This window comes from Staurois parvus, unplaced genomic scaffold (genome assembly GCF_062004578.1).
Source record: "Staurois parvus isolate SC_StPar_1 unplaced genomic scaffold, SC_StPar_1.0 ptg000536l, whole genome shotgun sequence".
Classification (NCBI taxonomy): domain Eukaryota; kingdom Metazoa; phylum Chordata; class Amphibia; order Anura; family Ranidae; genus Staurois; species Staurois parvus.
In genome coordinates this window covers 1065673-1078939 of record NW_028318332.1, presented here as the reverse complement: position 1 = coordinate 1078939, position 13267 = coordinate 1065673, and the positions used below count along the sequence as shown (strand labels likewise).

At 38.4% G+C, this 13267-nt stretch overlaps 1 protein-coding gene across 1 annotated transcript in view; it reads right to left on the bottom strand.

Moving 5' to 3' along the window:
- The window catches only part of WDR72 (WD repeat domain 72), a 379206-nt gene that overhangs the window by 203564 nt on the left and 162375 nt on the right, over nucleotides 1–13267 (bottom strand). The window contains exon 13 of the mRNA XM_089690609.1: nucleotides 6008–6203. Within this exon, the coding sequence (XP_089546735.1) occupies nucleotides 6008–6203 (196 nt within the window). The remainder of the gene's footprint in view (nucleotides 1–6007; nucleotides 6204–13267) is intronic.

The following is a 13267-nucleotide window of genomic DNA, read 5'->3' as shown; positions in this document are numbered from 1 at the left end:
TAGCTCACACATGAATCGCAAAGGAACGCAGTCCGCTTTCCTGACTGATTGCTGTGTGATTCAGTGCAATGCGATTTTCAGCTTATTCAGGGTTGAAATTACACTGGATCACACCAAAAGTAGTGCATGCACTACTTTTCAAAAATGCACTGCTTCAGATTGCATGGAACTGCCGTACCATGCAACCCGGTATAGGTAAATGCACTGTGTGTGTGATTTCCATTTGGGGTGTCCTTAGGAATACATTGAAGCTTGCAGCAAATTGCACATTTTGAAAATGGCGTGGGAAATGTGTATGGAACACAGGTTTCCTGCACTGCAATCTGGTGTGCACAAGCCCTAAAATCGGTATACAATTGCAGCCTTATCTCTCGGGGATAGATGTGATTTGTGTTATTCCCTTATATTCTCTTTTCTAGAAGAGCAGAAATTTAAGCCCATGTCTGTTTACTTATACTCTGGGCTGCTGAGGGAGGATAACATTGTCATTTAGCAAAGTTAATTCTCTTTATGGTTAAGTTAGGTTTTTTTCCTGTAATCCTGAATGTACCTTTGGAAGTTCTTTGCATGTATGTTGTGAGCATTAAGGTCAGAAAATATAACAGTCTTACATCCTGCCATTTTGGAAAGAGAATACCAGTAAATAAAAGTATTAAGGCTGCACTAATATAACAATTCAAGAGGGGAGATTTGTATTATTATAAGTGATAATTGATGACTAGTTCTCATTAAGATGCAGCAACTCTAAACGAATGCATGGACTTTAGAATCCCTCTTGATCCTTGTATCACTAATTTTAATTTTTAGTCAAGAAAATGTTCAAAAATATTGGGAAAGTGTAATTTATAATGACTAGTGGCCACTGTAATCATCCTGTTCATGCAAATGTCTATCACTGAAATGCTCCTTTCATTGTTCTGGATTTGACAACAAAATATAGGTGAAATCTGAAATGTCCAGAAAACCGTAAACTGAAAAAAGAATTTATGCCTACTGGACTATATTCTGCCGAAGAACATTTCATGACATCTTTCCATCTGGGGCCAACATCAGTGTATTCTCCATGGGTGTTTATTAACAAAACTTGAAAGAAATCAAAAGAAAACACACCTGGAATTTCTAAAGGACATTGTAGATACGCTTTAGAAACCTGTATAGCGGTAGTGGACAAATGGTGGAACTTGCGACAGATTCAAGTAAGTGTCAATAAGGTGTATATGAAACTGTCATACCTTTGAAAGAACTGCCGCAAGCATTTCTCCTGTAAAGAGACAGAGTTTTACAGGCAGAAAAGCTATTTGGGGAAGTTGAAAGAGTAATGGAAATGTATCAAATATCAGTTCCAGCTTCTATGAAAGGGAAGCGATCTATGAATGAAGGACAAGTGGTTGTTTTATAGCTCCGCACCCTCCATTCATAGATCATGTTCCATTAATAGAAGCTGTAGTATAGCTTCTATGAATGGCAGATCTGGGCAGAAGGACATGCATAGTCAGGCTTTCATGAAGGGAGCCTGTGACAGTCCCTTAGCTGTATTAAACCCCACTGCATAGGAAGATTGCAGCAATTTGGCGTGATGGAGGAAGATTTTTACCTAACAAAAGAAGAATCAGCACAAGGGGCACATTTTACATACTGTAAGTTATGTCTCTTGTGCTGATTTTTCTGTTTGCTTTGGCTGCATGTTACTATTTGCTATTTGTGACTTTGGCTTTAATGAAACCTTTAATGAAGCTGTTGAGTAGCTGTTGTCATTTGCTATAGGCCAACAAATAACAGAGACCGTTCTAACCAATTCATTTGACAAAGCTGATTTTGCCTAAAAAACAAAGAACATATAGTAAGTACCATCTCATATATGAATATGAATATTTGTAAATAAATTTTACAATTTCTATTTTAATTATTTTTTATAGAATAGGAAAAGCCCATTTTGTATAGGAATTCCTTAAAAGTGAGCCAGGAAAACTTTAACCACAGTTAGCAGAATCATAATTCATTTTTTACCCCCAAGAATAGATATGAATCTGCTAGAATTGGGGTTGTATTAATTCCCAGAGTAGCTCAAAGCCAATTAATTTTAAATTCCTCGGTAGGAGAGGGAAAAAAAAGCTGATTTTTATCTTGCTCTTGAAAATACCGTACCCATCTTAGCTGACTCAATCTGCCACTCATTGTCACTGAACAAACAAACAATTACGCTAAGAGCAGTTATGGCAGAGAGCAAGTCCAGAAGACAGACAGAATCACTAACTACAAAGGTCAAATGGAGCATCTGACAGATACTGCTTATGACAAGCAGATCTAGGTGCAAACTGGCCAGCTTTTGTTCTAGTGAAAAGCCTTGGAACTATAATGTTCAGTTACATGCTTACCTTATTCTTTCTGGCTGTACATAATTTAATTTTTATTGGTGTAACAGTGTGCATGCTATTTTTTTCATTATGAGACTACTGGCTATATTCAATAACATGTCTGTAGACTGCGGGTGTATAGCATCTAGTCAGCAGTCAGTTTTTATTAGCTTGCCCCCAGTAAAGCTCTCAGTAGACATAGGAGGGACAAATGTACAGCCATGATTCAACCACACTCATGCTAAACTATATTTAGATTCCTCTATAAAAGTGTAGTCTTGACTTACCCCTTTATGTGTATAGAGGGGAGGGGAGGTGGAGGGTAAGCTACCTGATCAGCTCACAACAAGCATTAAATAACTGCTCAATTGCATATAAAATCTAATTTGGAACATCTAAACACCTGTCCAGACTCCCCCACATTTGTTTCTCTACACACACCTGATGCGCACCTAGGCTTTTCGGGACCTATATAGAAGTGCACAGACAAGAGTGTCTGTCCTTAAAGTGATACAAAACCCTCATTTAAAAAAAAAATGCTGTAGCTGTCTTCCAGTCCTCTGTAGAAAATTGCCGCTCTTTAGGCTCTTATCCTAAAGTGGCTCCATTCCCTTACAGGGACTCAGAGCCACCTTTGCATGTCTGTCCCTGCTAGTGCTGTGGATGAGTGTCCTTACAGTCAAAAAAGCTTATAGCACTGGCAGCAAGCCGCACCCCCTCTCATCCCTCCATCTGCTCACTGCCAGCAGCTAGAGCGTGTACCGCCCCTGCTGTACTTTGTCTATGAAGGGCACAGGCCGCACTAGAAGTTTGGGAGAAGCAGTGCTAAGGGACCAGAGGCAGTGAGCAGGAAGGGTATTAGGGCACAGGCATTAAGAAAAAAATGTACAGGGTAATACTGCACTGCTTGACATTACCTAACACATAAAAAAGAATTTAATACTATTTTAATTACCATATATCATCTCTGTGTATGTAGTGTTAATGGTTTTTTATGTTCACACATTTATTATTGAGAAGCTTGAGAAGTTTGGACACATTTAGGTGGTGACTTAATACTCTTCCTATTATATTAGATGATATACTAATAAGGTAGTCATGTCTGTGATGTCACATATCTTTCTTGTTTTAATGGTAGTTCCCAAAGTCTCTTTACTGAAGTTTAAATATTGTGCATCTCCAGTTCCCAGTTGTGAAACTAATATCTTCTATTGGTAAATTTGGGGAGGGGAGGGGGGATTTTTTTGGCTGCATACATATAAATGAAATGAGATCAGAGATCGTTAGGTATACATTCTGAATGTGCACTAAACCCTCCAAAAACTCTAAAACTGGGCCTTGAAGTGGACCTGCGGCCAGATCATTCACACCAAAGTATTTACATATTTTGAGCATGCAGTTACAGCACTTTAAAACAAGCCCTCACATGCACTAGTAGGAAATTAATTTTCAAGTTTCACAACACGGGCATCTTAGCTCTTTCCCTATCACTTTCTATTGCACCAGAATCTTGTCAGCCTGCCAGGCCTCCAATACAATGCAAAAAAAATCACACAAATGTTTTGCTGCCCTGTCAGGATTGTGGGTATCCTTGTGCAAACTACAAAACAACAAGAGAGAGGGTGCACCAACCTAGTTCATTACCATAACTCAATTTCTTTAAAAAGTAATCTAAAGATAAGCTCCACTCAAAGTTTGGGGGAAGCAGTGCTGAGAGACTAGAGGCAGCGAGCAGGCAGGATACTTTCTATTAATGCACAGTTATTAGGGAAAAATGTACTCCAAAATTCCCTCCAAAACCGGGCCTTGAAGTGAACCTGTGGCCAGATTATTCACACTAAAGTATATACATATATTGAGCATAGAGCAGCAGCACTTTAAAACAAGCCCTCATTAATCTTTGGATCTATAGGTGCTGCTGGGAAATTCATTTTCAAGTTTCACAATACCAGCCAGGCTGCCTGGCCTCCAGTACAAATAAGAAGCAGGTGCTTGTAGGTTGTCAGAAACTGAATAAAGCCTGACTCTAGAGTCTTTGACGTGCCCCTCCTTCCACTCGGTACTCTCTTGTATAGTTAAGTGAAAAAAAAAAGTGTTATAAAATTTAAAGTACAATAAAATAAATATAAATAAAAAATTTAAAAGCACCCCCATCACCCGAACACACTTATACATAATCATAAACACACCCGTGGAAGCACACGGTTGTGAAATACATAATTACAAAAATACACAAATTGGGTGTTGTCGCACATGCTGGAGTGAGAGAAATTGTGCTTGGTCTTCATTTATGGTTTACTCTAAACTGATGAGCTTTAAGAAAGTATAAATAATGTTTTGCTCTGGAGGCAAATTTGTGAATATCTATAGTCTGGACTGATGCGCTGTAAAGGTCCTATTTTGTTGAATGGCTTACCACACATACTGTAAGCACCTAGTAGAAAGTGCATTTCTTTTCAATATGTGAAGCACTAGCACAAGGTAACTATTTAAAAATTTTAAATAAAAATGTGAGTTATTAACACTGACTTGTGCCTATTACATACAGCAGTTACATAGTTGAAAACAGATACATTCAGCTCAACCCCCAGAGAGAAAAAAAACACATACACGCAAATAGAAAACCTCCATATACACAATCATGTACTGTACCCACAGTTAATCCAGAGGAAGGAAAAACCCCAATAAAGCATGATCTAATTTGCTCCAGTGGGGAAAAAAAATTCTTAATGATTCAACAAGAAGCAATCAGATATTCCCTGGATCAACTTTACCAATAAATATTAGTATCCAATTATATTTTGTGCATTTAGGAAAGAATCCAGGCCTTTTTTTTATAACAATCTACTGAACTGACCAGAATCAGCTCCTGAGGGAGTATATTCCACATTTTCATTCTATTGTGAAGAAGCTTTTCCGTATTTGGAGAAAAAAATTATTTTCCTCCATATGTGAAGCTTGCCCCCTTGTCCTTTGTGATTACCTTAAAGTGAATACCTCTACACCAAGTTCACTATACGGACCAATTATGTTTTTTTACATGTTGATCATATTCCTCTTTGTCTTCTCTTATTAAGAGAGAATCATTTCAGTTCCTCTAATCTTTTCTCATAGCTGAGCTCCTCCATGCCTCTTATCAGTTTGGTTGCCCTTCTCTACACTTTCTCCAGTTACCCAATATCCTTTCCGTGAACTGGTACCCAAAAATGGCAGCACAGTGGCTAAATGGTTATCACTTCCACCTGGCAGTACTAGGGTCGTTGGTTCAAATCCCAGCCATGGCACCACCTGTCTGGAGTTTGCATGTTCTCCCTGTGACTGTGTGGGTTTCCTCTGGGTACTCCGGTTTCCTCCCACACTCCAAAGATATGCTGGTAGGTTAATTGGCTCCTGTCTAAAATTGTCCCTAATATGTGTATGTATGAATGTAAGTTAGGGACTTTAGATTGTACAACACTTGAGGGTTAGGGACTGATGTGAATGTACAATATATGTATGTAAAGCGCTGTGTAAATTGACGGCGTGATATAAGCACCTGAAATAAATAAAAGTAAAATAAATAATAAAAACTGAACTGCATATTGTACATGAGGTATTAAATCCTGTGCAGTATGAATTTCAATAATAAGTTTACTTTAATTATATTGGATTACCAGTTTCTATCTCCCAAACGTAAACTGAGCCATCTTCACAACCGACCACCAAAGCTTCTTCCACGGGGTGCCATTTCATGGTCTTCACAGGAAATAGATGTTTTCTGGCATGGAAAAAACATGTTCGCTCCTGCAGATTCAGAAGTGCCACTGAATTATCACTGCAGACACAATAGATGGTCTGGAACCATTTTACCTATGTATGAAGAACACAATTGGAATGTTTTTAATTTGAAATCTTTACTTGATCTAAATGTAAATATTACTTGCTTGTGTCCCACTAATTTGATATAAAATAAACCAAGGGCCAGTGGAAAGTTCAGTAACATACAACAAACAAAAATGTCTTTCATGGATTAGACCAGGCCTTGAAATTTCCACTCGCCTGCTCGCCAATGGCAAGTAGAAATTATGGTGGGGGCGAGTGTGTCCCCCAGGGCCGTCTTGCTGAGCAGGCTCGGAGCTCAGGCCGGATCTGTCATTGGCACTGGGAGCCGTCAGACTGGTCAATAGCTGAGCGCAGTGAAAGCAAAGGAAGGAGTGTGTGCTGTGCTCTCTGCCTCCCCCTAGAGTGCAGTACCAGGCTCTGTGAGTGAACAATGAAGTACTGCAACTTTTTATAGGGGGGTGTGTGTGTACATGTGTGTGTGTGTGTGTTTGTGTGCATCTGTGTATGCATGTACATGTGTCTGTGTGTATGTACATGTACAGTATGTGTGTGTACATGTGTCTGTGTGTATGTACGTGTGTGTGTGTTTGTGTGTATGTATGTACATGTGTCTGTGTGTACATGTGTCTGTTTATGTATGTACATGTGTCTGTGTACGTATGTACATGTTTGTGCGTGTGTATTTCTGTGTATGTACATTATCTGTGTGTATGCATGTCTGTACGTGCCTGTGTGTGTATACATGTGTCTGTATGTGTGTGTGTGTACATGTGTCTCTGTGCGTGTATGTACATGTTTCTGTGTGTATGTACATGTCTGTGTGTGTGTACAGGTGTCTCTGTTTGTGTGTGTTTGTTGGTGGCGAGTAACTCTTAAGGCCTGGCTAGTAGCTCAGGACTTGAAATTTTAAGCCCTGGATTAGACTACACCAGACCGAAATCCGATAGCTTTTTATAAATTACCACATTTTATACATATTTATTTTTCATTGCCCTTCTACCACCAGAAAAGACCCTGATAGTTGATCTAACATAGGAGTAAATAGAAGAGCATTACAAATAAGAGGGTCCCTTCAGAACTGGTGGAAAACAGAACCCAATGTAAAATTATGTCTTTACAACTTATTGATCTCTGCCCAAAATGTAAGAACAAGTGTTTTGACAATTCAGTATAAATAATAGCCACAATTTCTATATCTTATATTATTCTTTAATCTGAACTTAAAATGAAGAACTTGCCCACCATGGTTTTTGCACATTTTAGATATATTTATATGGTATACAGGTGAATGGAAAGACTGGGAGGCTAGTTTACAATCTGCTTTATATTTACGGTTTGACAATATATATATTTTTTGCGTAATACAATTTTAAGAATACATTTAAAGAATAATACTAATTAATAGTAATAACTTTTCTAACGACTTTGGTAAATTATCATTACCTAAAATTGATAAATAGTTGCAATGAGACCATTTGTTGTTTTGTGTTATTAATAATTATCTTTCGATTCAATCTGCAGTCGCTGAAAACAATAAGGCCTTATGCACCCAGCATGCTTTTTTTATGAGCATCAAACATTTGGGCTTTCATTAATTTTAGTAGGCAGAATTTTAATTAATTGTTTGTCAGTTGAATGAATGAATGCTCAAGCACTAAAGTATTTACAAGTTTAGGGGTGTCTTGTTTATTCTGCCAAAATGTGCAAGTGATGGGTTTTTTTCCTGCCTCTAAATGCTCCTGCCTCTTTACACCTGCAAACTCCTATGTGTGGAGGGTGTTTAGAGGCAGGAAAAAAAAAGTCAACTGCCTCTAACAGCCATGTTTTTAACAAACCGTAACCTAAACAGTTAACTGCAACTCAGCAAACTAATAGCATTGTACAAAACTCCCCCACAATTTGTATTTCCTTCTGAGTGATTGGTTCACTGCCTTTCCCTGCATTAAGCTACAAGTTAGTTTTCAAATTTCCTCTGCATCAGAGATTACATTTTTGGTGAGATACGTTCAAAGGCTCAATCTCAACTAAAGAAACGCAGATGCTATAGCTTTTCTCATAACAGCAATGGGATTGCTCAGGTGCTCATAATGAAGGCACAAACCCTGTCTGCCCTTTGTTCTTGGGATGTAGGAGTCATCCAGGATCCTAATAAACAATACAAATATGATAACTAATAAACTAGTGTGTTTCCAATATATTTTATTTGTTTATTTGTTCCTAGATAATAAAACTTTCTGAGAGGACATCCATTTTGGCCCATGCACATGGCGAGGATACCAAAAAATCTCACACACATGGTATCCCCATACTCAAAAGAAGTCAGTGTGTTTTTGGGTGTAATGCCATGTATACCCATGATGTGTGTGAGAATAATCTCAGTAAAGTGACAACTTTGTGTAAGAAAAAAATTTTTTTTGTCATTTTTCTAAAAACTTGTGTCAAAAAATAAAATCTTCTATGGACTCAACATGCCTCTCAGCAAATACTTTGGGGTGTCTATTTTACAAAAAGGGGTAATTTTGTGGGGTGTTTTTACTGCCCTGGCTTTTTAGCGCCTCAAGAAAAGTCAAAGCTGCCTAAAAGCTACATACATTCCAGTATGTACACCCTAGATTGTAGACGCTATAGCTTTTTTCACACAAACCAATTAATATACACTTATTGGGATTTCTTTTTTTTTTCCAAACACATATAGCAGAATACATTGTGGGCTAAATTTATGAAGAAATTTATTGAATATGATTTATAACAGAAAGTAGGAAATACTGGTTTTTTTTTTAACATTTTCAGTCTGTTTTCGTTTATATAATAAAAAACCCAGTGGTGATCAAATACCACCAAAATATTGTTTTTTTTCTCAAAATTGTCAGCCTTTTTTTTTATAGCGCAAAAAATAAAAAACGTACAGGCGATCAAATACCAAGAAAGCTCAATTTGTGGGAAAAAAGGATGTAAATTTAACTTGGGTGCAGTGTTGCATGACCGCGCAATTGTCAGTTAAAGTAACGCAGCGACGTAACACAACCGCTTTCTGACCGCCCTATAGCAGAAATACTGCTACAGGGCGGCACGGTGCGCAAAATCACACATATATATATATATGTGATTTGCGCTCCCATGGTTTTCACGCCCCTCCCAGGTAGCGGCAGATTGCCCGTCAGTACACCAGTCATCACATTTAACCCCTTGATTGCCAGGAGCACGCTCATGCACAATAAACCTCCATTGCTAGTATAGTTTCTGAACGGGTCAATATCTTTGATCAGATTAGCACTATACCAGCGTTCACATTAGTATAGCGTCCCCAAAAACGCAGTGTTAGCGGGATCTGCCACCACCTGCGTTTAGCCCCTACGCTTACCCCCCCTTCTCCCCCAGCAAGTGCAGTGTCAGTAGGTCACTGTCACTTGATACATTGCACACAAAACCGCAGTGATCTCAGAATCAGGCCTGATCTCTGTTAGAACTTGCCGGTAAATTTTGATGACTCTCATATGCAGCAGAGTGCCAGTACTAGTGCCGCTCTACCTTTTGGTGAACTGGCGAGTACCAGCGGTCTAGTACATCTTGGTCTTTCACATACCTCCTTGATTTTTGGAGCTGTTTTTCATGGAATATCTGTATGCGTTGATTGTGGATCAAAGCAATTTATATAAACGAACAATTTATCGCCGCCAACCCAAATTCAAACCTTGCCAGAACAGTCGCACGGAAACTCATTACGGTTTTCAAATTTACATTTTTTTTGGGCCTAACCCTCAACATGGGCATTACTAAAAGAAATGAATTGCGGTTATATTGGTCCGCAGACCCGTGTATACCCATCATATCCCGTGTTCTCTGCTTCCATGGCCAGGCATAGATATGAGAGTATAATGTGTTTTATGCATTTCAATGACAATACACTCTGTCATCCTCAGGGTAACCATGAATTTGACCGGCTCCACAAAATTCAGCCCTTCGCAAATCACCTTAACCAAAAATTTGCAGATGTCTATACTCCCCAGCAAAACATCTGTGTTGATGAGTCCCTCATTAATTTTTCTGGCCGCCTTGCATTCAAACAATTTCTCCCCTGCAAGCGTGCCAGATACGGGGTCAAGATGTAGAAGACCTGTGAGAGGACAACAGGCTATACTTATAAGTTTTGGATTTACGAGGGAAAAGATAGTCACGTGGAGCCCCCTGGATGCCCAGACTACATGGGGAGAAGTGGCAAGATAGTTTAGGACTTGGTGTCATCCTTTTTCCATATGGTGTACGACAATTTTTATTCAAGCGTGCCACTATTTTGACATTTGTTCAATCTTGGAACTGGCACTTGTGGCAAAGTGTGACCTAATGTGTGCCCACCATTAGATGTGGGTGGATTCAGGGCGGTATATTCTAATGGTGGGCATACCACACACTTTTTCTGGCAGCAATTTCTTCTCATTTTTTTCATTCAGTCCACAGGCTGCATACAAAAAAAAAAAGAACACAGCATATACACCCAACAAAGATCAGCGACTTTTGTACAAGGACTGGTACATCACTAGACTTTGAATGGTTATACCAGGATGAAGCCTACAGCTGCAGGCATCATCCTGGTATCTTTTTTTTTCAGCCAGTGATCGGCTTTCATGTAAAAGCAATCCTAGTGGCTAATTAGCTGCAGGATTGCTTTTACAAGCAGCTGGAGATTATGCCCCCCCTCCCCCGCTGCCTTCCACGGCCTTCTCGGGCAGTCTCGTGCCATTGAGGGAACCTGAGAATGCAGTCGGTGTTTCTGCCAGCTGACCATAGAGCTGATTGGAGACCAGAGTGGTGCCAATCATCTCTATAGTCTAAGAATTCGGAAGCTACAAGCATTTCATCACTTCAGTTTCGCAGGATATAAACAGCACCATTTGTAAATTGGGAAAGCATCTGATCACACCGATTTTGGTTTGATTAGATAATGTAAGGGCAGAGGAGATATCCAGAGTCTGATAGACCCAAAGATTTCTCAAAAAAGAATATATGACAATGCCCATTGAAGTTATAGGGGATATTTGCATTCCCTGGTATAGCATTAAAAGTGATAAAAAAAATGAAAGGTACAATGTAAAAATAATAAAAGAAAATCAAAATAACTAAAAAATAACTTGACCCTGTGCCGGTATGTAAACAGCGGTTGCACCATGCATGTGAGGTATTGCCGTGAACGTCAGATCAATGGCAGTAATTCTAGCACTAGACCTCTTAAGTAAATCTAAAATGGTAGCTTTTAAAGGCTTTTAAAGCGTTGCCTATGGATATTAAAAATGTTTGCAGTTTGACGCCATTGCACAGGGCATGCGCAGTTTTAAAGCATGTCATGTTTGGTATCTATTTACTCGGCATACCATTATCTTTTATATTTTACCAAATAATTGGCCAATATATTGTGTTGTTGTGCATTAAAGGTAAAAAAAGTGTATTTTTAAAAACAAATTTGCATTTAAAAAATCGCTGCGCGAGTACTATGCGCCATAAAAAATTGTAGTACCCACCATTTTATTCACTAGGGTGTCTGCTTTAAAAAAATATATAATGTTTGGGTATTTAAATTAATTTCCTAGCAAAAAATACTGATTTTTTTCATGTGAACAAAAAGTGTCAGAGAAGGCTTGGTCTTCAGGTGGTTAGAAGAGTGAGTGATGTAAGGCATAAACTTCTACTGCTGGGCATAGAATACCCCCACCCCCCAAAACGACCCCTTTTTGGAAAGTAGATACCCCAAACTATTTGCTGAGAGGCATTTTGAATCAATAGAAGAATTTATTTTTTTACCACAAGTTTTTGAATAATTTAAAAAAAAAATATTTTTTTTTTTACACAAAATTGTCACTTAAATGATTTACTGCTCACACATGCCATGGGTATATGTAGAATTACTCCCCAAAATACATTCTGCTACTTCTCCTGAGTATGGGGGTACCACATGTGAGAGACGTTTTGGCAGTCTAGCCAAGTACAGGACCCCAAAATCCAATAAGCACCTTCAGGCTTTTAAAGGGCTTTATTTCCTCATTATACTTCCAGACTACCTATCACAGTTTCGGAGGCCATGAAATGCCAGGATAGCACCTAAACCCCCCCAAATGACCCCTTTTTGGAAAGTAGAGACCACAAGGAATTTGATAAGAAGCACGGTAAGTATTTTGTAGATCTCATTTGTTGCCACAAGTTTTTTGAAAATGAAGAAAAAAAACAAAAACATATTTTTTATATTTTTTTTATATATTAAAACCTTGTGAGAAAAAATGTGATCTGCAAAATACTCACCATGCCTCTTTTTAAATTCCTTGGGGTGTCTACTTTCCAGAAAGGGGCCATTTGGGGGGGTTTGGTGCTATCCTGGCATGTCAGGGCCTTCGAAACTGTGATAGGTAGTGAAGAAGTGTAATGAGGAAGTTACGCACCTTCAGGCTCTAAAGTGGTCATTGGATTTCAGGCTCCTGTATGTGGCTAGGATCCTAAAAAGTCTCACACATGTGGTATCCCAATACTCGGTAGAAGTAGCAGAATGTATTTTGGGGTGTAATTCCACATATACCCATGGCTTGTGCAAGAAATAAATCATTTAAATGACGTGTAAAAAAAAAAAATGTTTATGTCAATTTCCAGAAACTTGTGGAAAAAAATAAATCTTCCATGAACTCAATGTCTCTCAGCAGATAGCTTAGGGTGTCTACTTTCCGAAAAGGGGTCATTTGAGGGTGTTTGTACTATCCTGGTATTTTAGCACCTCAAGAAATGTGATGGGCAGTCAGAAAGTAAAAGCTGTGTAAATTCCATTATCTATACCATAGTTTGTAGACGCTATAACTTTCACACAAAGCAATAAATATACACTTACTGGGATTTTTTTAACCAAAAACATGTAGCAGAATGAATTTTGGCCTAAATTTATGACGAAATTGTAGTTTTTTTGGGATATTTTTTATGACCAAAATGAGAAAATATTGTTTTTTTTTTCAAAAAATGTTTTCTGGTTATAGCGCCAAAAATAAAAAGCACACAGGTGATCAAATACCACCAAAAGAAAGCTCTATTTGTGTGAAAAAAGGACATACATTTCATTTATT